The 27766-nt window shown below is 41.0% G+C and overlaps 1 protein-coding gene across 1 annotated transcript in view; it reads left to right on the top strand.

The window, feature by feature from the left end:
* Positions 1-27766, top strand: part of LOC121921798 (complement C4-like) — a 98258-nt gene that overhangs the window by 60179 nt on the left and 10313 nt on the right. The window contains exons 24-35 of the mRNA XM_042450346.1: positions 5016-5219; positions 5878-5953; positions 7378-7534; positions 9335-9472; positions 11456-11627; positions 12342-12562; positions 16388-16546; positions 18791-18850; positions 19526-19619; positions 21596-21773; positions 23208-23298; positions 27322-27396. Coding sequence (XP_042306280.1) covers positions 5016-5219; positions 5878-5953; positions 7378-7534; positions 9335-9472; positions 11456-11627; positions 12342-12562; positions 16388-16546; positions 18791-18850; positions 19526-19619; positions 21596-21773; positions 23208-23298; positions 27322-27396 — 1625 coding nt within the window. The remainder of the gene's footprint in view (positions 1-5015; positions 5220-5877; positions 5954-7377; positions 7535-9334; positions 9473-11455; positions 11628-12341; positions 12563-16387; positions 16547-18790; positions 18851-19525; positions 19620-21595; positions 21774-23207; positions 23299-27321; positions 27397-27766) is intronic.

Raw genomic sequence — 27766 nt, forward strand, 5'->3', positions numbered from 1 at the left:
CTATCTATCTATCTATCTATCTATCTATCTATCTATCTATCTATCTATCTATCTATCATCTATCTATTTATTTTGTTAGCAGCTACTTTCAAGTCAACTTTGACTTATGGTAACCCTATGAAAGAGAGACCTCCAAGTCATTCTCTCATCAGTAACCCTGCTCAGATTTTTTAAATTCAGGGCTATGGTTTCCTTGGTTGAGTCTATCCATATAGAGTGGAGTCTTTGTCTTTTCCTACTGCCTCCCACTTTACAAAACATTATTCTCTTTTCTATGAGTCATGTTATCTCGTGAAATGGCTATAGTACAATAGCTTCCATTTAACCATTTTCACTTGGCATTTGGCTTTTAGGTAGAGTTCAGCCTTGATAGACTCCTATTTATTAGTTGCATTTATATCCCATGGCGTTTCTCCTCCACACTTTATGATCACAATGACCCTGTGAGGTAGACCAGGGCAAGAGTGAAGACCTGTCTCATGGTCACTCAGTTATTTGCATGGATCAGTGTGCATTAGAGCCTGGATCTCCCCAGTCTTAACACTTAAACCACTACACTTTGTTGATTCCAAACTGAAATTGACTCCAGGCTACAACTTTGTAAAGCCTAGTCTGAGTGCACTCCTGTTTACTAAGAGGTTTATCAGACGCAAGTTTTGGACCCTCAGTTCCGCTAAGGAAGTAAAATGAACGTTGCGAATTGACCTTATAACGCGATGTTTTGCCACATTGTTTGCTTTTCCGTCATTCCCCCGAAACGTGATGTTAGCGCTATACAAGGCGATTTGTGTGATGCGAAACCATGCACAGCGGATCTGTTTATTACACCAGCTCCTTCCTTTTCTATCAAACATTTCACATCAAAATCTTTGCGCATGCCCTTTGGAGGTTTTGGTCGTATCGTGACCTTTGTGCTTCCAGGGGAGCGAGGGGGTCCCCCCCATCTCTAGGATCCTATTTAGCGGAGGGGAAGGGGAGAAGGAAAGAGCCGAAGGAAAAAGGGGAATCTTGATGCAAAGGGTGACAGAAAGCAAAAGGGGAAATCTGGGTGGCTATAGGACTGCAAAGGGGTGTCATAGGGAGGTGGGGGGGGGGAATGGAGAAAGTGATGGAGATGGAGAAGGAGGAGGAGGAGGAGGAGGAGGAACAAGCTGCCAGCCACGTTATATATAGACTTTTTTTCCTTTGAGAATCCATCCTAAAATGCGAATGTTACAATCAAATGATACATTTGATGCTCTTGTCAATTAGGCAATTGGCAAAACGATACATGCTTTTGCAAGGAATTCAGGGATAGCTCTGAATTGCTTTTAAATGCATAAAAGAATGCATGACAATCGCATCCTTTTCTGGCATTTGCGAGGTGATGAAATTATTATTATTATTATTATTATTATTATTATTATTATTATTATTATTAGTGCAAGAGGCATTCTGGGGTGGCAAGGAGTGGGGGATACAGGATGCATTAACTTGCATTTTGGGGTTGAAATGGGGCCAAGGGCAGATCATAAGAGGTTTATTTGACAAAATGTGCGCACTTTGGGGCATTTTGTGCCTGGCTCTTTCAAAAAAGGAGGGGGGAAGGATTGGGGTTAGAAGGGGCTGGACTGGATGGCCCTTTGGCATCCCTTCCATTTCTAGGGTCCTATTTATTCCTTCAGAAAAGAAGAAGGGGCTGGACTGGATGGCCCTTGGGGGTCCCTTGCATAGATTAGATTTACCTATAGGTACAGACCTCACTCCCCCCCCCACATATACATATACATATACCTATACCTATACATATACATATAGAACACGCATACACACACACACACACACACACCTCTTTATTAATACAGGCAGACAAGAGAGATATACATATATATACACATATATGTCAGAGACACATACTAATAAACACCTCTCTGCATATTCACAGTATCCACAATAGCTGATAACACACACACATTTTTATATTCACATGTATTCCTTCAGGACAGAAGAAGGGGCTGGACTGGATGACCCTTTGAGGTCCCTCCCATCTCTCTGGCATCCTATGTATTCCTTCAGAAGAAGCGGGGGACTTGATGACCCTTTAGGGTCCCCTTAATTTATAGCATCCTATGTATTCCTCCATCACACATCAAGGCAAAACACACACACACACACACACACATATATATATATATGCACGTTTGCATTCACACAAAGAATGTATCTCTGCATATATTCACTCAGAACCCACATACATACCACACTCAGAAACACACTCAGACCACACATACATCACACACTCAAAAACCCCTTGGGTTGCCCTGAAAAAGGAAGGCCACCGGAAGGGAATGGGGTGAAAAAGCAGCTCAGCATCATGGGAACATTGCAATCAGTAACTTTTGCATCACGTTGCGTTACTCCCTACCACACCAAACCATTTCACAACGCATTAGAAAGAATAACGGGAGACAAATGCCGGACTTTCCTTTTTTCCCGTAATGCCCAAAAAGGGAAAGAATGACGCTAAAACTATGGAAGCGTTGCGCAACGGGCTCCCTTAGAAATGAATGATGTCTGGAAGAACATCACCTTATTGCTTTATTGCGCAATGTTGGTTGCGCAAAAGTGACTCTTTGGGCATGAAAAATCGCCAAAAACTCACATCTGATAAACTCCTAAATGGAACATGGCCATTTCTAGTGGCACCTGATGACAGGCAAATATGTCTGGTAGCTTGGTGACTCAGATGTGTATTTATGAACATTTCATGTTCAAACTGCATTCATGTACATTTTGAGGAGGCAGAGAGAAAAAGAACTAGAGTGAACAGCTTTTATGTCTTAATTATTTTTGTCATTGGTCTCATTAGACCAATAACAGTAATTGCTGCTCATAGAAGACAATGTAGAAATCCAAGAGTTTATTACTGCCGTGTCTTGGTGGCCTTTGTCCCCTGATAAAAATAAAAAATGTAAAATCAAATGCTAAAAAGTATAAATGCTTCCTTGAGCTTGGAAGTAATGAACTACAAGTAAGGATGTTGCCTGTAGCCACTTACTTTGCAGGGGGAACAAGGACAGTGCTGACTGCCCCTTTTACAAACAGTGTATTGACTGCAAGTTGTTATTTTGAGTGTGTTTTACACATTCCATTATACAGTATGTTCTTTTGGGAAACAAGAGATGTGTTGCTTGTCACTTTTGACACATCCAGACTTATTGAAGAGTCCAAAATTTTGGTGTTTTTTTTTAATTTATTTTTACAAAATAGACATACATATGGTTGCAGCTTGTGCATAAAAACCACAATTGCCATATACTGTAATACAAAGACAAAGACATTGTTCTCCACTACCTGATACAATACAGACATTCTAAAACTGACCCCCCCATCCTCCAAGGCTAGCTATATGCATATGTATATACAACCTTTGTATACTTCTTCATTTTCACTTATTCTATGTTTACACTTCTGTCAAACCAATCCAGTTAGGTGCAGCTCAGTATGCAAATCCCACAACCGTATTTATCCATTCTTTCCTCTTTAAAAATGCAATGAATGGTTCCCAACCTTTTTTTAAAAAGAAACTGTCCTGTGCTTTATCTTTCATCAAGACAGACAACTTGTCCATTCCAGTCATTTCTATAACCCTTAATATATGTCATTAGATGGAATCTAGCTGCCAAAATCAGATTTTATATTGGGTTAAAATAAACTGCCCTGTGGAGCTGGTATAAAAAGTACTTGATTGTACTAGAAGCTGACAGAAAATATTCTGAGATAAAGAAAAGCTGTATGGATCTCCAAACTAACATCATAAACAACAAACAAAATCTGGGACTATCTGGTCTTTTTAGGGCACATCCAGACAAATTAATTACTAGTCAAAATAGCCAGTCAGGATTCCTTATTTTTTGCTTTAAAACAACAGTCTTGCACAGCTCCCGGCAGTGCTGGCTCCTCTTGGTTGCTTTTTCTACTCCAAATGTACATCTTTCTAGAATGTAGAGTGATGGGACCAAATGTGATATTGCATTGCTCTGTAATTCATACTTTGTCAGCATTGGGGGAATTGCTTCTTTAATACCATGGTTCTGCCCCTGGATGTAGTCATGGATAAGATAAATGAGGACTTTGCCTCCAATAAGAATTCTGCCTCCCCCAATGAAATTTTCCTTCTTTTTCCAAATTTATAGCATTTTAATCACTGAAAATTGTTCACACCCAGAACTCTGCTATTTGCTGTTTGTATTTCCATGTTGCACTTTTTCTCTGGATGTCTAAACACTATTTCTAAATGTTTTTAATATGCAAAGGGATTTTGTAGCATATTTGAGACTAACAGAGTGAAAGACATTTTGTTGACTTTGGGACTGTACACACAGCCCCTAAAGGGCAGCACGACACTGCCCCTTTTCTAGCTGGATCAGGCCCACGGTAACTGCATGCCGCAGCCCCAATCCAGCCTTTTAAGGAAGCAAAAGGGAGCTGTGATAGCCGCAGCACTGAGGCTTGAAGGTGCTCCTTGGCGCTGCATTGTATGGATGCAGCGCCAGCAGAGTGCCATGACACCGTTCGCTGTGTGGAGTGGCACATGACATCATGGCATCCTGAGGGGCGGAGCTGGGTCATACATCATGTGGATGTGACGCCCCAACTCTGCCCCCAGACTGGCCTTAATGGTCAGTCTGAAGAGTCTCTTGGTCTACTTCCTCAGGGGCATGGCTGATGTAGTCCAAGTCTATGAAAGCTTATGCTACGCTACAATAACGTCTTTTGCTCAGTCTCAAAGGTGCTATAAGATCCCTTTGTATACTTATATTCCAGAATAACATGGCTATGTCTCTGAATGCTTTTAAGTTACTGCAGTGCTAGAAATGTGAGAACTGAAAGAAAAATTCTTCAGGGGGATTAAAATTTTCATTTGGGAGAGGCAATGTCATTATACCATGTGCCTCCCCAAAACAACACCCTTGAATCTGTTCACCTCTCCTAACTCATACTGCCCGCTGAACCATGCTTTCCTCTCATCCTAGGAAAAGTGCCAACTGACACCTTGCAAAGTTCTCTCACACCAGACGGCCTGTCATCTCTGCTGCGGGTTCCACAGGGATGTGGAGAACAAACAATGATCCTGCTAGCCCCTGGAGTCTACGCAATGCACTACCTGGACCAGACAGAGCAGTGGCTGCACCTGAAACCAGAGAGCAAGGAAAAGGCACTAGAAAACCTCCGCACAGGTGTGTATCAGGTACACTGGGATGTATGTGGGAAGGAGATACACTGCAGCAGTATAAACGCATGCGGCCTCAAGTAACTTAAATTGGTTGAAAAGGATTGTGGCCAGTTTTGGGAAGCATCATTCTTTTAACTACAAGTTATAGATAAAGAATTCTGGGACTTGCAAACCCCCAAATATTTTTTTCCAAGTTCTGAATGGGCAAACACTTTTGTCTTTATTAGCTAACCGCTCCATTAAGCAAAACGTGTTGCTAGCACTGATTTTCTTGTTGTGCTTGTGATATTACAAATCCTGCTCAGCACCCACCCCTAAGTTCTAGTCTATAAGAAATAAATCATTTGCCAATGCAGTGAAAATAAAATGCTATTTTTGTTTGTGTTTCTATGCATTTATGTGGGGAAGCTATCCACAGCTTTCATCAAATTTTCAAGGAGGTCTATCACTCCTAAAAGTTTTAAGAAGCAGCTCTCTAGAGAAATTCTCACTTAACTGATGCATTGGTTTGGTGAGCTGCGGTACATTTATTTTTTTGGCCGTAGCATCTCTTTCTCTCCATAGTGAGAAAATCTTGATACAATGAATTTGTAGACAAGCCGCAAAAAATGATGATTATGCTGGGCTCTCTTTCATATTTTTGTGTTTATTTTGCATCATAGGCTACGAGCGAATCCTCACCTTCCGTAAGGAGGATGGTTCTTATGGAGCTTGGCTGTCTCGTCCCAGCAGTACCTGGTAAGATCCAGCACTTCAAATGAAGTCTTTCTGAGAGTAACAGGAGATCATTTGCATGCAAATTTTGGGGCACCAATCCTAACCCTAACCCCTAACCCCTTCCTTCTTATTTTGAGTCTCCTGCTGAGGGTGGGGAACAATTTTGGCCCCAGGTCTTGAAGGTATGTTTTCAGTGACCAGGAATTGACAGAGGCCCTTTCACAGTAAACAGTTATACCACCATAATTCTTCTTTAACTGTCATGGCTGCATCCCATGAAATCCTGGGGTTTGTAGTTTGGCAAGCCACTAAGAAAACAAAAATAATGACCACAGAAGAAATACATAAATTCAATCTAGACAATGAGGAAATCGAAACAGTTAAAGAATTCCCATACCTAGGATCAAAAATTGACCAGAATGGTGACTGTAGTCAAGAAATAGGAAGACTAGAAATGGGCTATGAAAGAACTAGAAAAGATCTTGAAGAGTAAAGATAAGCAAAGATAAGTTAGAATTGTCGAGGCCATTGGATTCCCAGTCACCATGTACGGATGTGAGAGCTGGACAGTAAAGGAAGCAGACAGAAAGAAAGTCAACTCTTTGGAGAAGAGTGCTGAGGATACTGTGGACAGGCAATAAGTCAAACAAGTGGGTCTTTGAACAGATCAGACCAAAGCTTTCCTTGGAAGCCAAGATGATCAAGCCAAGGCTATCATACTTTGACCACATAATAAGGAGGCACAAATCACTGGAAAAGACAATAGTGCTAGGAAAAGTAGAGGGTAGAAGAAAGAGGGAAAGACTGCATGTCAGATGAATGGACTCAATTGGGAGAGGGGGGTGTCAGAGGTATACCATTGCAGGACCTAAACAGAGCAGTGGAAGATAGGAAGTATTGGCGATATCTCATCCACAAGGTCACCATGAGCTGGAAAAGACTCAAGGGCAGCTAACAACAACAAAAGCCACTATAGCACTCAGGCTGGCTGAGAATTCTTAAATAGCCCTTTCTAAACCGCAAATCCCAGGATTCCATAATATGGTTGTCTTGACAGTTCAAGTGGAGCCGTAGAACTATAACTGTGTATTGTGCAAGGGCCCATGATATCACTTTGGCTTTCATTCTTGGCAGCATTTTTGGCTTATGTAAAAAAGGGGTTTCAGGTTTGGGAGGGTGAGTGAATCTAACAAAAACACTGTGTTTGGGGGCAATTTTGTGCTATTCTTGATTATTTTCAGGCCAAACAAAATCACCTTTAAAAAAGAATTGATCTAGGGTCTGTGGTAGTGGTCATGGGGAGGACTGCATGAAACCCATAGGCTGCACTTTCCTCACCTCTGGCTGAAATGAAGAGTTGTGACAAAGCCTCTGTTCTTATCAGACTCCTTGAGCAACCCTCCCTGATCACTCCCCTCATCCTTTCCTATTCTTGCTCATTTTAGGCTGACAGCCTTGGTGCTGAAAGTTTTATCACTGAGCCGTGAGTACCAGGATATAGATGAAGAGAAGCTCCGTGAAACAGCACAGTGGTTAGTGAGAAGACAAGAGTCTGATGGCTCTTTTCGAGATCCCAATCCTGTCTATCACCGGGAGATGCAGGTGAGCCCTTGTAGTCCAAATAATTATGTATCTGCACTTGTTTTTTCTTTGGCGACCTTGGAAAGTTGCTTTTAAAAAGTAATTTGTCAGAAAGCCCAGTGACTAGTTACATTGCTAATGATTTTGAGGCTTTATTTTTACTTTTTTCTGGAGGGGGAGCCTTAAATTTGACACCATACTATTAGTGGAAAACATCATGGATCTAGAACAATTACTAAGGAAGGTCAATGAAGAAAGTGCAAGGGCAGGTTTATTGCCAAACATAAAGAAACAAAAAAAGTGACCATGGAGGATCTACCTACTTTCAACCTAGACAATGAGGAAATTGAAATAGTTAGAGATTTCCTGTCTCTTGGATCAACCATTGATCTAAAAGGAGACTGCAGTCAAGAGATAAGAAGAAGACTAAGAATGGGGAAGGCAGGTATGAAAGAACTAGAAAAAAATCCTAAAAGGTAAAGATATACAACTGAGCACTAAAGTTAGATGTTTCCAATCCATTGTATTCCCCATTGACATCAATGGCTATAAGAACTGGACAGTGAAGAAAGCAGATAACAAGAAAATCAGCTCTTTGGAGCTGTGGTGCTGGAGAATAGTGCTGAGAATACTGTGGATGGCCAAAAGGACAAACAAATGGGTCCTTGAACAGATCAAGCCTGGACTCTCCCTGGAAGCCAGGATGATTAAATTGGGGCTGTCATACCTTGGCCACATCGTGAGAAGGCATGAATCACTGGAAAAGACAATAACGCTAGGAAAGGTGAAGGGCAGTAGAAAGAGAGGAAGACCACACACCAGATGGATAGACTCAATCAGGAATCTCATGACAATTCCCTCTTTCGTTGGCGGAATCCCTTGAGTGTCAGTATACCCTATTTCATTGAGAATGTGAATATTAATTACAGAAAACCACTGTTGCTTTTGAACAGACCTGGATCAGAACTCTACAGAGGATCATATTTTAAATCTTTTGTCCTCTAGCAGAGTTAGACTTATACATTTTCCAAGTCCCTATCATGTTAAATGTCTCTAGTAAGACCTGTTTATATATGAATGACCAAAGCTTCTCAAGCTCTGTCAGCCGATGTATATTCTTAGGGACTTTGCTTAGTCTGTGGACAAAGGATAATATTTACAATTCAAAGTGGAAAATTTTGGAAGAACTAAGCATCAATAGCTTGTCATCTAAGCTCTGGAACGTGCCCCTATCTATGCACTTGACTATATACCTATCTTTAAAATAATGTATTATGTTCTTTTTTATTTGAAAAGGAAACTTTAAAATGTGCAAATGAATGAATATTCTTCACATTTCTACGTTGTACCACTTCAAAGCAACAAATTACAAGTGATGTTACTTCTAATCTTTGCACAGAGACTCCACACCCTCCAATTGTCCCAACTTGGCAGGGATAATTTATCCTCTATCATCCTACTTTATCAGTTGCTTTTAACATGTCCCAGTTTCTCTCTCCTCCTTCCATTTTACCCCTTTGTTCGCAAATCACTCCAATTGCTATAAGCTCTGTTCAGTAAGGAGAGAGAGGACACAATCTTTCCATTCCCTATAGACTCAGACAAGCTGCCACAACCTCTCTTAGCTTGTCTGTTCTTCATTATTAATAACATTTGCCATCTTAACTGCACTCTGATGTTGCTTGGCCACATGTGTTCCAGTTTTTATCTGTAAAACATTGGAGAGTATGGTACTCCTACCTGCTTCCTGGTCACTGAATCCAGGGGAGAAGAACTAATTTACAGGTCCTTGTCTTTAGCTTTCATGTCTTTCTTCCCCAGGGTGGTGTTGGCGGCCTTCATGGGGGAGTCTCTCTTACAGCATTCATCACCATTGCACTTAAGCAGGCCTTGGCTATGTATGAAAGAAAAACTGAGCCTGACCCAGACCAGCAAAGGATGGAACATCTGAGCCAAATGGTATGAATGAAGAATGTTGGATGTAAATACAATCATCCTGCCACATTCATAGTGGCATCACTACGAGGTGTGGGGAGTGTGGACTGCACCGGGTGACACTTAAAAGAGGGGTAACACCCATTTTCACCCTCCTCCCCCTTGCCAGCTGCTCCATCCTGTGCTTCCTCTCCAGGAAAAAAGCCTGGGATAGAGGAGGGAGGAGAGTGTGTGACTGTGCATGCTTGCAGGCTGCTCCATCCCGCACCTTTTCCCTGGAGAGAAAGCCCAGGATGGAGCAGCAGCCAAGGGCATGCAGGTGATCCTTTTCCTCCTCCAGCCATGGGCTTTCTCTCTGGAGAGGAAGCCTGGGATGGAATGTGTGCAGCTGCTCTGCCGCTCTGGCCCTCGAGGAGGAGGTGTGCATGCTGCAGTGAAGCCTGGAGGGCCAGCATACGGCTGCCATGTACCCCCCTCCAGCATACTGCCAGTCCCCTCCAGCAGCTCCTCTCTGCACCGGGTGGCACCCAGCAGGGATGCCACTAATTGGGAGTAAATTCAACTCAAACAACTTGCTTTAAAAGTATAACATCTTAACTATGTTTTGCTATGTACAATATACAGCGTGCCTGAACCATACGCAGGTGCGCCATACACGGCTTTAATTTGATGTGGAAGGTTAAGCCGCAGGAGGTATAATGACACGTGCGCCCATGGCACACGCATCGCACTGCACCACATGCGGGAGCGCTTCCCCATTAAAACAAAAGGGGGTTGAGCATACACATTTTTCCTCATATGCTGGGGGGTCCAGAACAGATCCCTTGCATATGGGGAGGACCCACTGTACACTCAGGTATAAGTCCATCTCATGCATAAATCAAGGGCAGGTTTGGGGACCAAATTTATGGATTTTGATATGACCCATGGATAAGTCAAGGGTAAAACTTAGAGGCGTGTAAATAACGATGGAAAGGACGAAGCAAAGAAAAACAATGTCAAGGGACTTATAAAATTCCAGTGGCCACCCTGTTTGTGTTTACCCTAAAAGCTGAATGGATGAAAAAATGGCAGGGGACGGGGGTGTCAGTGCTTGCAGGACAGATTACACTCTTGCTTTCATCTCTGGATGTTGTGTGTGTGTGTTAAAGTATAGCACTTATGCTGATTCATGGATAAGTTAACTTAGGTTTTTGGGGTCAACGTTTTGAACTAAATTTCTAGACTTACAATAATCCTGCTTATTATATTAATGTTGTGAACCATTATTTTATATATTAGAAAGTTTGATTAACTATGTTTTAAAGATTGCTGACATTATTTAATGCTTTCTAACATATATTATACAGTATTTTTTTATTTAGTCCTATATTGGTGTAGTCCTATATTCCTATATAATCCTCAATATAATCCTCAGAGCTTTATTGAAAGCCTAATAATTTTGGATTATTAATGTTAGAAAGCATTAAAACGTGATTGATCAGACTTTCTAATACATAAAATAACATTAATATAATAAGCAAGATTCATTTTCCCCATTAAAGCATTAATGCAAAAAAAGAAAAAAGAAAAAGAAAGAAAAGAAATTTGGTTTAAACAAACAAACAAACAAACCGGTTTAAACTCCCCAAAAACAGATTTGATGTTTTGATTTTTTTTAATTAAACAAAAACATTTCCCCCAAACCTGCCAAAAGTGATTGTTTTGTTTATTTCACCCCCATGACTACCCAAAATCTTACCCACCCATCTCCTGAAAATAGGCAAAAACCAAAAGAAGAAGTGATATCACAGCCCTTCTTGAGCATTGGAAGTTTATCAGTGAGACCCACCATGGCAACCTGGGGGCATAAGTTGCCCCTTGCCCTGGCATTATTGCCCACCCAATTGTAAGGGAAGATGAAAGAGGAATTGTGGTGGCTTCATCGGCAAACAGAAGGGTGAAAAAGAAGTGGCTTTCAGTCTCTCTAATCAGCTCTTCTTCTTCTTCTTCTTCTTCTTGTCCCAGAGAACCAGCCTGGCTCAGGCCACCTCCTTCCTTGCCAAGTCACTGAATGATCAATCGCTGGGCCCTTACCCAATTGCCATTTCCAGCTATGCCCTCGCGCTTGCTTCTGATGACCAGTCGGCCGTTGCTGCTGCAGACGTCTACCTGAAAGGACTTGCTAGCGAGGATCAAAGTACTCCATCCTAATTTAACACTGTTTAAAATGTCTGCTTCTGGGGATGCAAATCTGAAAGATCTCTTTCTTACTGTCCTGATATAAGGCCAAGGGTTGATATGTTCATTTCCTACATGGGGAATTGACTAGATCTGCATATGTGGGACAATGAGGTGCTATAAAAGTTTTATCACAGAGAAGATTATCAGATGGGAGCAAACTCCCATCCTTAAAGCATGCTAATAGCGCAATTGGGGGAAAGATAATCACACCCCTGTGCGCTTAGCCTATCCTTCTGCCGTCCGGAAAGAGTAATGGATAAATCTGAATAAATCTTGCCAAGAAAACCCAATATTAGGTTTGCCTTAGGGTTGCTATAAATCAGGAATGACTTGAAGGCACACAACAGCAACAACAGATGATAGACAGACAGTTACTTTATGTTTTTTAGTTCGTGTTTTATCTGCAGCATCTCTCCATTTCTATCATACTGCTTCTGTTTTGAAATGTTTACTGTATTGTTTTATTGATTTTAACTGCTGTTAGCTGCCCTGAGCAGTGTGTAAACCCCAGAGGAGTAGGATATCATTTTAAAAATATATCTATATAAAAATACAACAAACAGAGTGTACATGTGTGTATGAGATTCTGACCACAATTCTCCTGAATCACATCTGCTTCAGCTCTACATACAGTATTTGTTTTTTCTCTTGCCATTTGTGTCTCCTTCAGACAAAACTGTGATGTTTTGGGCAGTGGAAGAAAAGGACCGACTGCAAGGAGAGAGAGCTGAAACTTTTCAGCGGGTCCCACCGGCTTCAGCTATTGCAGTGGAAGCCACAAGCTATGCCCTTCTCTACCTGGTGAAACAAAAGGATGTTGAAAGGGCCAGCAAGGTGGCTCGGTGGCTGACGGAGCAGAGGAATTACGGCGGAGGGTTTAGATCAACCCAGGTATCCTCGGATATAACATCAGATTTCCCTTTAGAAAAGAAGCAGTTAACAAGTGAAAATCCAAGAGCCAGCATGGCCTAGTGGTTTCAGCATTGAGCTAAGACACTCGATACCAAGGTTCAAATCATCACTCATTCCTGGAAACCTACTAGGTGACCTTGGGCAAGTTACACATTCTCAGCCTCAGAGGAAAGCAAAGGCTCTGAACAAATTTTGCCAAGAAAACCCCGATATGGTCATGTTAGGGTTGCCATAAGTGAGAAACAACTTGAAGGCATACACAACAACAACAAAAACAACAACAACATTGAGAAAGTACCTGGACAGAGGAGCTGAGTAGAATATTAGAAATGAGAACCAGGATCCTTGAGGTGACTTACGGTATCCTTGTGTAACCAGGAGATATGCCTGCATAAAGGAGCATAAAACTCATAAAGCAGCATTCTCTGGAGTTGTTTGGGCATCTGGCCTGTCATGATATGTTTATCGAAGTCAAACTGATGGATTCTATAACAGTTTAGCATTCTAGAGCAGTGGTGATCACATTTGCAAGTGGTGAGATGAGAATGGAAAAGGAGACTAGCTTCTGGCAGGAATGTTTAAGGTTGTCCCACTGTGAGAATGGAATGGCAACAAGAGTGTAAAGGGGAGGTGTGAGAATGAAAGCAGAAAAACTGTTTACTAATTGGGAACAAATGAAAAATAATCCTGCCATGATTCTGAAATTCTGCATGGTTCAATTAGTCCAAGTAAATGGTTGTGACAATGAACGTCACTGGAGTGGATCTATACTTTCTTAATAAAGGTTTCTGAGTTTTTACTACTCAGCCCAAGTTTTTGAACTCCTGCTGGACTTGACAAGTGTAAAGGAGCTATCCTATAGCTCCTTGAGCAATGATTTCACCAAGCCTTGGACTTCACATTTCACCAAGGTTGTCACAAGGATGCTTCCCTTTTGTCCCTAGACAAAGACCCTTTATTTACATAGGCTTTCTGCAATTAAGTGCTTGTTGCAGAGGTGCCATTTAACAGTGGAAGGCTTTTTATAGAATCATGGAATCAATAGAGCTGGAAGAGACCACAAGGGCCATCCAGTCCAACCCCCCTGCTATGCAGGGATTCTCAATCAAAGCATACCTGACAGATGGCCATCCAGCCTCTGCTTAAATACCTCCAAAGAAGGAGACTCCATTACACTCCAAGAGAATGTGTTCCACTGTCAAACAGCTCTTACTGTCAGGAAGTTCCTCCTAATGTTGAAGTGAAATCTCTTTTCCTGGAGCTTGCCCAGTTCCCTAAATCAACCCTTATAGGACATGGTTTCCAGACTCTTCACCATCTTAGTTGCCCTCCTTTGTCCTTTTTGAATTGTGGTGCCCAGAATATTTTCATGCTTTTTGACTGTTTTAAATTACCGTGAGCCTTTGGTATCCACTGGGTTTTGGTTCCAGGACCCACCCACCCCCACCATGGATACTAAAATCTATGGATGCTCAAGTGTCATTAAATTCAGTGGTGTAGTAAAATGGTGTCCCTTACATAAAAAGGCAAAGTCAAGATTTGCTTTTTGGAATTCATATATATTTTAAAATATTTTTAAACCATGGAGGAGAACCTTTTCCATGGGGAGGCATTAAAGAAATATGATAGTCCTAAGGACTGGAGCACAGCTTTGGTTCAGCTTCTGGCCTCTTAAGATGCATGTGCCATTTAAACAGCATACCTCCAAGGTGATCCAAAGCAGCTTTATTTTGGCCTGTCTGTTCGGGCCCTCAGTCTCTCAAAAGATTTTCTACTGCCCTGTTGGGTCCTTCATCTTTCTTCTCTATCAACGTTCCATAACCAAGATGGTGAGATAAATATTTCTTCTTAACCTGAACTATTCACTAGCTAGATTAGGATATAGTTTCAGGTACATATAGATTAAAGCCATTAGTAAACTTTTGTTTGCACTTCAAGCTACTTGTGTTGTTTTTGAGTCAGTCTCAGTTCTTAGAGAAGTATAGTTCGACAAGACATGTCTTCTGCTACTCTGCTGATTTAAAGCTAGACGCTAATAGGCTTGGTTTTGATATTTAAGTATTTTTTTTGTTTGCTACCCAAAGGCTGAAGCCTTAGGAAACTCAAATTGCCCTACAATACAGAAGGGGGGGTTTCTCAACTAAAAATCTCAAAAGACCATTAAAAAAAACATAGGCTGCATCTGCACTACAGGATTAATGCAATTTGACATTACTTTAACTGGCATGGCTCCATGCTATGAAATTTTGGGTTTGTAGTTTTGTAAGATGTTTAGTCTTCTCTGTCAGAGTAATCTGGTGTCAAACAAACTACATATTACACAAATCTTCACAGCAAATATTAGGTATCCAAATTCCATTAAATCCTAAGTTGTTTCTTCTAAATATCACCTCTGTTTTGGACCCTAAAGACGAATCTCAAAATTGGCGGCTAGTTTTATATCTGGTTACTGCCGCCAGAATTGAAATAGCGAGATTATGGAAATCCGCAGGTATACCCTCATGGGATAGCTGGATGATGAGAGTCAATGAATACAGAGAAATCGATGTTATATCCTGTAAAGTCCAAAACCGGAGCAATGAAAAGAGGAAAGAGGATTGGAAGAAAGTACTGATACAGTGGGAAAAAGAATGGAAGTTAAACATTGCCCTGATAGAGCTATAAATTACCCATTATAGGCATTAAGAGCAGAGAAATGGGGGCTTAATCAAAGGGGCTAGGAATAAATGTTTTATCCTTACAAATTATCATCTTTTCTTTACCTTCCTCCTCTAGATCAGTATGACTCCGGAGTATGGATACTTATTTTGTACTCACTGTTATCACTTTGGGTCTTCGGACAAAATTGCAGCGATGTCCTCAATCTAGTTAGTTTTAATTAGTTATATTAACTTAATAATTTCAAAGGCTTTAGCAGCTTCTTCAGATGGAGTATGGAGTAAATGTATCGTGATATGGAATTATTGTATATTTTGATATTGTATTCTTGAATTGAATGTTACTTTAAAGTTTATTAACGATCTTTGGACATCGCAACGGGTAATTAGGGTGTTTAGTAAACCTAAATTGGTCGATATAAGGCCACCGAAAGACTTTCATGGAAGACGAGCCGGGATCGGAAGAAGATATGTATTAATTTACGGTATAATCATGCTAAATACATTTCTTGTATGTTTTATTTATTAGAAATTTCAATAAAGACTAATTAAAAAAAAACTACATATTACAGGATTCTATAGGATGGAGCCGTGACACTTAAAATGGTGCATTAATTTTGCAGTATGGCAAGAGCCACAGACAATTTTATTTGTTTGTTTATTGCCATTTTCTGTCTTCTGTAAGCCACCTTGAGCCCAGGCTTGGGAAGAAGGTGTGATATAAATGAAATGACAGATGAATGGGGTCTGGCTATGGGGAACTGCTGTGATAAACATCCAGACTTGAGATCTTACCACTAAACAGCAGAACAGTCCCTCTTATGTGACTGTGGGAAGGAGGCAAGTGCAACCTATGTACCCCCTCAGAATGTTGTTGTTGTTGTTGTTGTTGTGTTCTTTCAAGTCATTTCCAACGTATGGTGATCCCAAGGCAAACCAATATCAGGGCTTCTTAGCAAGTTTCTTTAGAGGGGGTTTGCCATTGCCATCCTTTGAGGCTGAGAGTGTGTGACTTGCCCAAAGTTAACTCAATGGACTTCCATGGCTGAGCTGGGATTCGAACCCTAGTCTGCAGAGTCATAGCACAATGCCTAGACCACTACACCACGCTGGAATGTCTAATTTCAATACCATCTTCCATTTTCAGGATACTGTAGTGGCACTAGAAGCTTTGTCACGTTATTGGATCAGCACTTTCAATGATGAAGAGAACGAATTGAAGGTGACCCTCACCATCCCTGGTAAAAGCTTGCCAGTATTATTTTCATTTGGAAAGTCCAATGATCCAGTTCAGGAAGAACTACAGGTATATGCTTTTCAGATTATTTCTTACTTCTTCAATGGCTTTCCACCCATTCAGTGCTTTCAGTTGGTTAGCTGCTTTCCTCCGGCCCATGTTTGGATGAAATGATCCATGTTTGTGTGGATGTTTTATTGGAAATAGGGATTGGGTAGGAAGAAAATGGAATCTAGCAGCACCTTTAAGACTAACTGATTTATATTTTAACATGAACTTAGTAAGAGTGATATGAAAGCTTCAGGTCATTAAACATATTTATACAGTTGTGGTAGTACAGAAAGATAAAGAAAATTACTACAATGACCAATGCAGAGAAATAGAAGACAACAATAAAAAGGGAAGAACAAGAGGTCTATTTCACAAGATCCGGGAAATCATAGGAAAACTCAAAACAAAGACTGGGACGCTCTATATGGCAATAAAAATAGCATAATTCAAGACCAGGAGGAAATATAAAGATGTTCGATGCATTACAAAGAAGAATTATACAAAAGAGATGACAAAATGAAGGACACATGGAACAAAGAGCCACATGAAGATGAACCCCAAATTCTAAAAAGTGAGGTGGAAACTGAAATAAGAGAAATAGCAAAAAAACACCAAATCACCAGGAACAGATGATATTCCAATTGAACTGCTACAATCCACATTGACAGAGTCATCTCTAGTGCTAATCAACATGTATCAACAGATATGGAAAACAAAATGATGGCCAACAGATTAGAAGCAATCAATATACATCCCCATCCACAAAAAAGGAGACACAAGAGATGGCAGCAACTATAGGACCATAGCACTGATCTCCCATGTAAGCAAAATCATGCTCAAAATTCTGCAACATAGATTCCAGCCATACATGGAGAGAGAAATCCCAGATTTTCAGGAGGGATTCAGGAAAGGAAGAGGCACCAGGGACCACATTTCAAACTTACAATGGCTAATGGAGAGTACCAGGTAATTCCATAAGAAAATCAGCATGTGCTTTATAGACTATATAGCAAAGCCTTTGACTGCATAGATCATGAAAGGCTATGGAATTCCCTTAAAGACATGGGAGAGGCAAAACATCTGATAGTCCTGATGAGGAATCTATGCTCAGGAAAGAGGCCACTGTCAGAACAGAACACAGAGAAACAGAATGGTTCCCAATTGGCAAAGGGGTCAGGCAAGGCTGCATCCTTTCACCCTCTCTGTTCAACTTGTATGCAGAACATATTGTAAGAAAGTAATTTGTTCCTGTTGTTGCTTTCAAATATAATCAAACTATAATTATTAGATATTGCTTATTGGAGTGTACAAAAAGTAACACACCACATTACATGTTGCTCTGCTTGTTGCTTTTTCATTATACAGTGTTATCTGCACTTATGGAACTTGGATTCACTGACATAATCGTTGAATATTTCCTGCCCATAAAAAAGACTTAAAATGCCTTTTAAAAGCAATTTCCAGCTAATCAGATAACATTACTCATTTCACCAGTAAAGTAACATCTTTCCTTTTCATTTGCCTTTGTTATACTCTTAGTATGCCTAAATATAACTTGTTACTTGTAACTGTGTTGCTTGTAACTTGTTACTTCCAAGTTCTAAACAGCATAAGCATCAAATCTCTGCTTTTCTGAGGATCTTTCCCAAGACCAAAAACAGGCAACATACAGAATGACAGTTAAACACTAAGACTGTGGAACAGTACCACCTGGAGGTGTTGCTTTTATCATCATTAAGATTCCCCCAAAGAATTTATTCAAGCCATGTATAGCTGAATCTGTGGATAAAGAAACCATGGATACGGAGGGCCAACTGTGCATTGTTCTCAACCTTATAAATAAATAGCACAGGCAGCCTCCCCCAACCAGGTGTCATCCAAATGTATTGTACTACAACTCCCATCATTCTCACCCAGCACGGTCAAATGATATATTTCAACACATCTGGTTGTGCCAAGTGAGAGGAGACTGGCACAGGAGGTGCCCTACAGAAGAGGGAGTGGGTCTTCTTTATTTCCTTCCTTGTTTCTAAAACCAGCCAGTCACTTGCATCTCAATCTCCACTTAGCAGTTCCTCTCCCAGCCTAGTGCCCACCAGATGTTTTTGACCTACAAATCTCATCAGCTTCAGCTAAATAACCAGCATGAAGTCAAACACATCTGAAAAGTGTAAGGAAAAGCTGGCATATATGATACTAAAATATTAGTTAGATGGGTCAGTCGCTCACTTGCTTCTTTGTTTCGTCTCTTCCTTCCATTAGTTTTCCTTGGGAACCAACATCCTTGTAAAGGTGGAAGGAAAAGGGAAAGGGACTTTGACTGTGAGTATCTTCATTCTGTTTTTAGTTATTGCCACTCCCCTTTGTGTATTTGTATAAACTCAGAGTGGTGCAATGTGTTTCCTCCACTTTTATCTTCCCAACAGTTGGGTAAGGCAGGGATAAGCAAAGGTAGCCTGAATAATCCATATAGCTCATAAAGTCATTTTTGCTGCACCTCCTGCTGTCTCAATGTGCATCTACACTGTAGAAATAATGGAGTTTGGCTTCACTTTAAGTGCTGTAGCTCAATCCTATGGAATTCTGGCATTTGTAGTTTTACAAGATCTTAGCCTTCTCTGCCAAAGAGTGCTGGTGATGCCTCACAAAACTACAAATCCCAAGATTCTGTAGGCTGGAGGCATGGTAGTTAAAAGTGGTATCAAACTACATTATGTCTACAGTGGAGATGCACTCTGACTGTGAATAAGCCAGGACTGTTTATTTGGACACAGAAAAATATAACTTTACATGCCTTGAGTGGACCATATATAGTTCTGTTCTTCAACAGAAGAGAGCAGCCAAGGACCCAGAAGTAATAATTAGGGTTGTCTCTGGTTTCCTCCTCAGTTATCATGCTGGTTGTATGGAGTCCAAGAGTAGGAGTCTTAATAAGTAACTTTTCCAAACTCTGACACCAAACAGTACTCTGGATCTTCTATTTTCTGTTCCATGCAGGTCCTCAAGCAATTTAACATCTTAAATATGCAGAACACTTCATGCCAAACCCTCGGGTTAGAAGTGACCTTGAGTGGGTCTGTTCGACGTGAACGTAAGTCAAAGTGGGGCTAGATATCTCTTTGAAATTTAGTATCATCCCTCCATACAATGTGGCTGGAGACTGTAGGGATTGTAATTCAATACTTCTTGACTATACCAAGTTGGGAAAGGCTGTACTAAAATCATGGTTTAGTGCATGAGCCTCAGTTGCTCACTTCTTCCTACCTTCTCCTCCTTCAAGCTTCCATTCCCCCATCCCCAACCATGGTTTGTTGTTTTGTTGAACTGTGTTTGATATTGACTACAGTTAATAAAGATCATGGATGAGTTACATAATTTCAAGGCAGACAATGAGGAAAATGAAATAGTTAAAGATTTTCCATTGTTGTTGTAAACTGCCCTGAAGTTGACTTCAACTAATGGCGACCCTGTGGATGAGACATCTTCAAGCCCCTCTGTCCTTAACCTCTTTGCTCAGGTCCTGTAGGCCCAGACCTGTGTCTTCCCTGATCAAGTCTAACCATCTGGTTTATGATCTTCCCCTCTTTCTACTGCCTTCCACCATTCCTAGCATCAGTGTCTTTTCTAATGATTGTTTTTAATTATGAAGCGGCCAAAGTATGACAGCCTCAATGTAGTCATCCTGGCTTCCAAGAATAGTGTGGGCTTGATCTGTTCCAGGACCCATATGTTTGTCTTCTTGGCTGCCCACAGTATCCTCAGCGCTCTTCTCCAGCACCACATTTCAGATGAATTGATTTTCTTTCTCTCTGCTTTTTTCACTGTCCAGCTCTCACATCTGTACTTGGTAGTAGGGAATACATGGCTTGGATGATCCCCACTTTAGATTAGAAAGGGGATTGTAATCAAGAAATCAGAAGACTGGGAAGGGTGTCTTTGAAAGAAATGGACAAGAACCTGAAGTGCAAAGATATACAACTGAACACTAGAGTTAGGACTGTCCATACCATCGTGTTTCCCATCACTATGTATGGATATGAGAGCTGGATGGTGAGGAAAAAAAATAAACATGTTTCAGATGTGGTGCTGGAGAAGAGTTTTGCATCTAGCGTGTATGGCCAAGAAGACAAACAAATGAGTCTTACCATAGATCAACCAGTAGTATCTAATCCTGAGAACTGGGGTACTGATGGGACGGGTGGAGGAAGAAGAAATGGGCCCTGCCAGAGACCATGATCTAGTGATCTTGTCTGCTCTCCTCTTCCTCTGCCTCCCTCAGAGGTGGCTGCCCTCCAGGAAAGAAAAAGTTTGGTAAAGTGGAGAAGGAGGAGAAAGAAGTAGATGGGATCAGGGCCTCCAAGTCTTACGCACACCCTTGAGCAACTCTCACACCCACCCTTAGGGTTTCACCCCACCTTTTGAGAACCACTGCTTTAAAAGGAAACTGGATAAATTAATGGTAGAATTCAAAAATAGAAACAGGTTAGTATGTAGAAACAGTATGTAGAGAGATCTTGTAGTACCTTTAAGACTAACTACAGAAAGTAGATTGCAGCATGAGCTTTCGTAGAGTTAAGTCTATGAAAGCTCATGCTGCCAATTTATCTCTCTAGATAAATTGATGGAGGTTAAGGTACATTAGATTGAGGCCATCAATAGCTACTAGTCAAGATGGCTCCATTATCAGATGTGATATAGCAATAGCAATAGCAAGTACATTTCTATGCTGCTTATCAGTGCACTTAAATACTCCCCATACGGTTTACAAAGTGTAAGCTAATTGCCCCCAACAATCTGGGTACTCATTTTTGCAACCTCAGAAGGATGCAAGCCTGAATCAAGCTTGAGCCCTTTTGCTGGTATTGAACTTGCAACCTTGTGGTTTTGAATGAGTGGCTGCAGTACAGGCATTTAACCACTGTGCCACCTGCATATGAATTCCTGGGTGAATATGTGATGGAGAGTGGTGAAGCCACCATGTCTGCTGTTGAGTTTCCAATAGGTGTTCGATGAACAAAATGTTGCCTTTGGCCTAATCCAATATGGTTCCACTCATGTCCTTAACAGCTGATGCATATGAATACTACTATGAAGATGAAGATGAGGCGGGAACTGCTGAGCAGCCATTGCCTGCTGACCAACCATTATCATCCATTGAGTTGTTTGATGCCCGCCGCCGACGCAGGAGGGAAGCCAAAGAACCTGGACAGCCACAACGAGATGTCACCTACAACGTCTGCTTTTGGTAAGATAGAGCATTACTCTATTTTCAGGGTAAAAACTTGCTAACTGGGGTAATTTCATGACAGTGGTGGCTGATGCCTTCCATGTCAATGAGAAGAAGAATCTGTTCTGGTTTTTAGTTTGAATTTTTAAGAGCCATCTGAGATGCTGAACTTGTTTGGTGACTAGGACTTAGTCATTTGGACAACTTCTGTAATGTTTTTGAGTAAACCAAGGGCAGATTTACCATTCACTGACATGGAAGGTATTGCATCATGAGTAAGACCTCCTCTAATATCTTCTTACAATCAGGGCTGGAGGTGCAATTGTGGTGGGATGGGAACCAAATTTTTGTCCCTACGACCTTTTGGGTGCAGCACAGACTGCTCAAAATGCCAAATAAAGAGCAAAATAAAACTGGAAATAGCCCAAAAAAATATTTCCAGGATTGAAAAATTGGTGTTTTTAAGATGTAAACAGGCTTGTCCTCCACAGCTGTTCTTCTTGAGTCTGCCATCCTGTACCTCATCCCCTGAACTTTACTATCCTGAAGGGTAGCGGAAGACTAGTGTCCATTTCATACTACACAATTACAACATTTTTGTACACTTTAACTGTTATGACTGTGCTAGCATCAGAATTTTGGAATTAGACAAGTGAGACTACGATCCTTATCTCATTACAAAAGTAAGATGAGAGGCAGCGAGATAGAGGCAGCTTTCTGTTTACCTCTTTGCATGTTCTTGAAGCACTTCCATTCTATTCCTGACAGAGATTATCATAAAAGTGTGCCTTTTATCCAGCTGGAAAAATCAGTTTAGCAAAAGCCACACTTTTATGACCGTCTCCCTCTGGAAAGACACTGGAAGTATTACAACATCATACAACAAGGTCATCAGAAAGCCACTTCTATCTTGCTGTATCTTGTCTTACTCTTGTAATGCAATAAGACTCTAGGATTCAAGTCCCACTCAGCCACAAAACTTATTGGGTCATTTGAGATCCATCACTCTTTCTCAGAATGGCTTATCTTGTTGTGAGCATTTAAAAAAGGGGGGGGGCATATGTATACTTCCCAGAGTTTTTCAGAGTGGGATTCAAACAGTACAATAAGATTGGGCAGAAGAAAGATAATTATGAAAATCTATAATCTTTCATGTGAAATATAAAATATGGTTTTCTCAAGATGTTTGCAGTCTGAAGCAAAGGACAAAACAATTCCCCTGCCCTTTTCAGTCCCATGTTAACTGCACTGGTAATTAATATGTAGTTTGCATCCAAGTATCTGTCACCTGGCATTGCCACCTCACTGTGCCTAATGGCAGGGCTGGTGACGCTAACTAAATGCACTGTACTGACTCTGAAAAAGAGCAGAAAATCCTTTCCATCAATTCTCATTACTAATGTGCTACTGCTTGTTCTCTTCCTCCTCACCCTGCTGTTCCTTCCATTGTAGGAGACAACCAGGGGCACATGTCACTGGCATGGTCATCATTGACATCACCCTGCTTAGTGGCTTTCAACCTGATGAGGGTGACCTTCACCAGGTAACTATTTTGGGGGAAAGGTGGAAGTACTGTGAGATTTTTCTAAAAGGTAAGAGAGCCAGCACAGCGCAGTGGTTTGAGTGTTGGACTACAACCTTAGAGACCAGGGTTTGATAATATTTCAATATTTCAATGCAAAAATATTACTTCCTGCACAGAAAATGCTGTTTTCTATGTAAATCAAGCATGTGTACACTAAATAAATCCCGAATTACAGCATTTTCTACACAGAAGGCAATATTTGTTCCACAGGAATAAATATTTCTGGATTGAAACATTATTTTCCATGCAGAAAAGTCTGTTTCCTGAACAAAAAATGCTGATTTCTGTGCAAAATTACCATCTGGGATTTTTATTTTGTTTTTGTTTTGCATAAGACCCGAATTGTGAATAGCCCTCAGAAACTGCCTGGTTTTCAAACACTTTCTTGCAGCGGGAAGAAAATTGCTGAATTACTTGTTGCTACCTTGTAGAAAGTGTGGTATAGTTAGGGTTGCCATTTGTCAGGACCTCCAAACCGGGACAAATGTAGGACAAATTTTCAAATGTAGGACACTTTTTTTTGTGACAAACTACCAAATGCAAATTTTGCACAGAATAAGTCCCCAACTTCAGAGACAGCCCAAGAGTCTTCTCGTCGTAGTTTTTCTAAGCATCGTCAAGATGTTTCCCTACCCAATTTATTTTAGGGAAAAACTAAAGGCCGCGTTCCCACTATGATTTAAGGCGAATTGCTGATCGGGTTATACGAAAGCCATTCACATTTGAAACCGTTTCTGATCCTACTGTGATTGGTTTCGGTCGCTATGAAGCGAGGGAATGCGAAAAAAATCACTCTTTCCTGACACTTGTTCTTTGGTGGTTCTTTTGGGGGGGAAATCAATTCTGAAGCACGTTCAACGGGTGAGAATGATGGGTCTGAATCACTTCATTTCGAAGGGGAGGGATTAATGGCAGAAGGGTGTTTACTATTCCTCCTCAATTTTTGGTAGATTCATTCCCCTCCGCCCCAGCGCTGCCTTTGTGCTTGTGGTGTGACCTATAGGCACATTATTTTTTAAAAAAAGATAGAAGATTAAATTCATTGATTTTGCAACCACTTGCAGTTACTTAGGTGGCAAGCCAGGCAATCGGCAGCTCAGTGAGGCAAGTAGTTGCAAAACCAATGAATCGAATCTTCTATCAATTTAAAAAAAAAATAGTTCCTAAGCCAGGCTGCCGCTTACATCACTGATAACATGCAGATGATTGACATGCATTTTGAAGTGGCGCAAACAAGTGGGGGCAACAATCGTGCCAAAAAAAGATACGATTACAAAGGGATAATGAAAAGATCTGCTTTCATAGTGGGAACGTCAGACCTTTTGGAAGCGATTCACTGACACAGAACGAAAGGGAACCGCAAACCGGTTTAAATGTAAGTGGGAATGGGTCCATAATGTGATGTTAAACTCGTGATGTGTGGTTATAGATCCCCAAAGATTTTTTCACAAGCTCTGAACTGAATTATGTGGGAAATATCCTCTGATTTGTTTTTTTTATAACAGCAGCAGTATAATCCCCCTCAGTATGTTCCTTTTAAAAAGCCCAGAGATGATATTAAAAAATAAAAACCCACAAGGAGAGTTTTACAATAAAAAGAACCATATGAAGGGAGAATTAAAGTTCTCCTTGACTGACTGCGACTGCTTATATTAGAGGGAAGGGGGGGGGCTTAAATTTTTGAATATGTATTTTATGTTTCTTATATTTTAACCCTCAGACAGGTGTACAGCAGAGCTTGGCAGAGATACATTTTTGGATCACATCCCCCTGAATTCTGGGAGATGTAGTCCAAAAAAGGCAATGCTTACAAGCTGTAGTGTAGGTAAGAGTAGTATGTATGTTGACACAGCACAGTCTGAACAATCTGGCAGGTTTTGGTTTGCAATGGATGACCTTAAAATTTCAGCCCACTTTTTCTTCAAATAGAGGAAAGAAAACAGCCCCAAAAGAAAGAAGCAAATATCTGAGAAATATGTGGGGTGGTAATAGTTGTTGTTTTGTACCGTCAAGTCATTTCTGACTTATGATAATGCTAAGGCCATCATGGGGTTGACTTGACAAGATCTGCCTTTGCTTTCATTTGAGGCTGAGAGTGACTTTCCTAAGGTCACCCAGTGGATTTCCATGGCTGAACAAGAGTTCAAATCCTGGTCTCCAGCGTCTTGGTCCAATATTCAAACCACTGCACCATGCTGCCTCTCTGTAGCTGGCTTACTTCAATTGATCTACGGTAGTGGCTCTTCCCTCTTTCTAGTTAAAAAGTAAATCAGCCGCCAACTTTTCAGAGCTACATGAGTCCCAGATATATTTCCTGAAATACCCAATAAACCCAGGCAGGAGTAGGCTGTCAAGTATGTTGCTGAGCTTATGAATAACTGCAAATCTTTTTTAAAACTGTAAAAGAAAACCGTCACCAGATTTAATGTAAAATAAGCCAATTCTTTCCCTCCAAATTTTCTCGGCAATCTGCCCTGTGTTCCCTTTTGCTTCACAAAAGCTGCTGTAAATATCTTGGCCTCTTTTCGGTGGGAGAAATCATTGTAAAAACAGCAGACATAGAGGTGGTAAGGTATTTTTTAATGGGATTCTAATACTTATAGACCTGTTTTTGTGTTTATTGGCCTGCACCTTTCCCAGGGTAATAGCAACAAACGGGAAGGCTGTAGTTTTGGTTAATATAAAAGTGACCTGCAAGGGAAGGGATAAGCATTTCTTTCTCTACTGGCCTTTCTGCAATACCCATCACCCGCTTGCAAGGGAGAGAATTCCTGTTTGTGTAGAAGGGGGAATTGCAGCAGGTGTTTCTCCTTGCATGGTAATGTCACAAGCCACACTTGCTTAAAAAAAAAAACCCTCTTCTAAACAACTTTTAAAGATACAAGAGCCCTCTCCCGTATTCACTCTGGCAACTCTACCTCTGTAGTCTCAAGGCAAAAAGACCATGGAGTTTCCTTGAAACTCCATTACAACAGCCAGCACACCACATGGCCCTGCACACCCCTTACCTTCCTCTGCCATTGCATCTTCTCTGAAGGACCTTGCCATGGCCTGTGACATTGGATGGGGTGTCTGGCCATGGGGTTGTAATCAGCACCCCATTTCTGCTCTTAAGTTCCACAATGGGGGTTTTCAGAGAAGACGCGACAGCAGAGGCAGGTAAGGGATGTATCTCAACAGCAGCTTTGCCCGTGGTATCCTGCCTATCTGCTTAGGACCTGTATCAGTTTCACAGCTCAGTGAAGACTTGAACCTGGATCTCCCAAGTCACTGGGATACACTGATAAGGCAAACTGGGAGAAAATGAAAAACCTATATAAAACACTTGGAGGTCATTCAGATGTGGGGTTTTTTAGCGCGACTATGCAAATCATCTCACTCATGTATTCTGGGTTTCTTATTCACACTATGGAACCACATCAATGTGCATCCCTGCAAGTTTGGTTGCTCACATGTGCAAACATTTGAATAAAGATGGAGTCGATTATGTGAATGCATTCGGAACACGTTCAAGGCATGCAGCATTTTATCCTGGGTCTATTCGTATCAGTTGAATAACTGATGCAAATAAACCCAGGATAAAATGCTGCATGCCTTGAATGTGTTCCAAAGGCATTTGCATAGTCAACTACTGCTGATGAGGATATTTTTTTAAAAAACTCAGGGTGGGGAACCCAATATCAATTATCTCAGATTAAATGGGGGGTTTGGCAGCCCCCTCCCAACTTCAGGATGCGTGTGAACAATGGAGATTCAACCCAGAATCATCCTGGATTATTTTCGCAGTGTAAATAACCCCTTATACGCTCCCACAAAGAAAACTATAGATTCTCTTGCGTTCAGTGTAGAAGTCTAGCTTATTTACACAGGGGCTAAAGAACTCCCATTATAGCAGATATTAGTACTGACTCTATTTGAGATAATATGGCTTGTTTTTTATTTTTGCATTTCTTTCCCCCCCCCTTCCCTCCAACTCCTCAGCTGCGAGATGTCCCTGATCGATACATCAGCCATTGGGAGCTTCAAGGACGACGGCTGCTGCTCTATATTGACTCGGTGAGAGAAACCAGCAGGAGAGAATTTAATGAGGGAGGAAATGGGAAACAGCGAAGTGTTCCAATGCACTCCCATGCGCATATACCCAACACATCAAAGAGGGCAGTATGATTCCTGCCAGCCCTGTCTTCTGATATGAGTTCAGATGTAACTAGTTAAAATAATTACAGTTGGTCCTACATACCCACAGAATCTGCATCCGTGGATTCAAGCATCCATGGCTTGAAAATATTCCCCTCCCATAAATAAAAAAGAAGCAAAAGCTGGATTTTCCTGTTTTATATAAGGGATGCCATTTTACTACTCCATTGTATATAATGGGACTTGAGCATCCACATATTTTGGTATCCATGGTAGATCCTGGAACCAA

This window comes from Sceloporus undulatus, chromosome 2, assembly GCF_019175285.1.
Source record: "Sceloporus undulatus isolate JIND9_A2432 ecotype Alabama chromosome 2, SceUnd_v1.1, whole genome shotgun sequence".
Taxonomy (NCBI): domain Eukaryota; kingdom Metazoa; phylum Chordata; class Lepidosauria; order Squamata; family Phrynosomatidae; genus Sceloporus; species Sceloporus undulatus.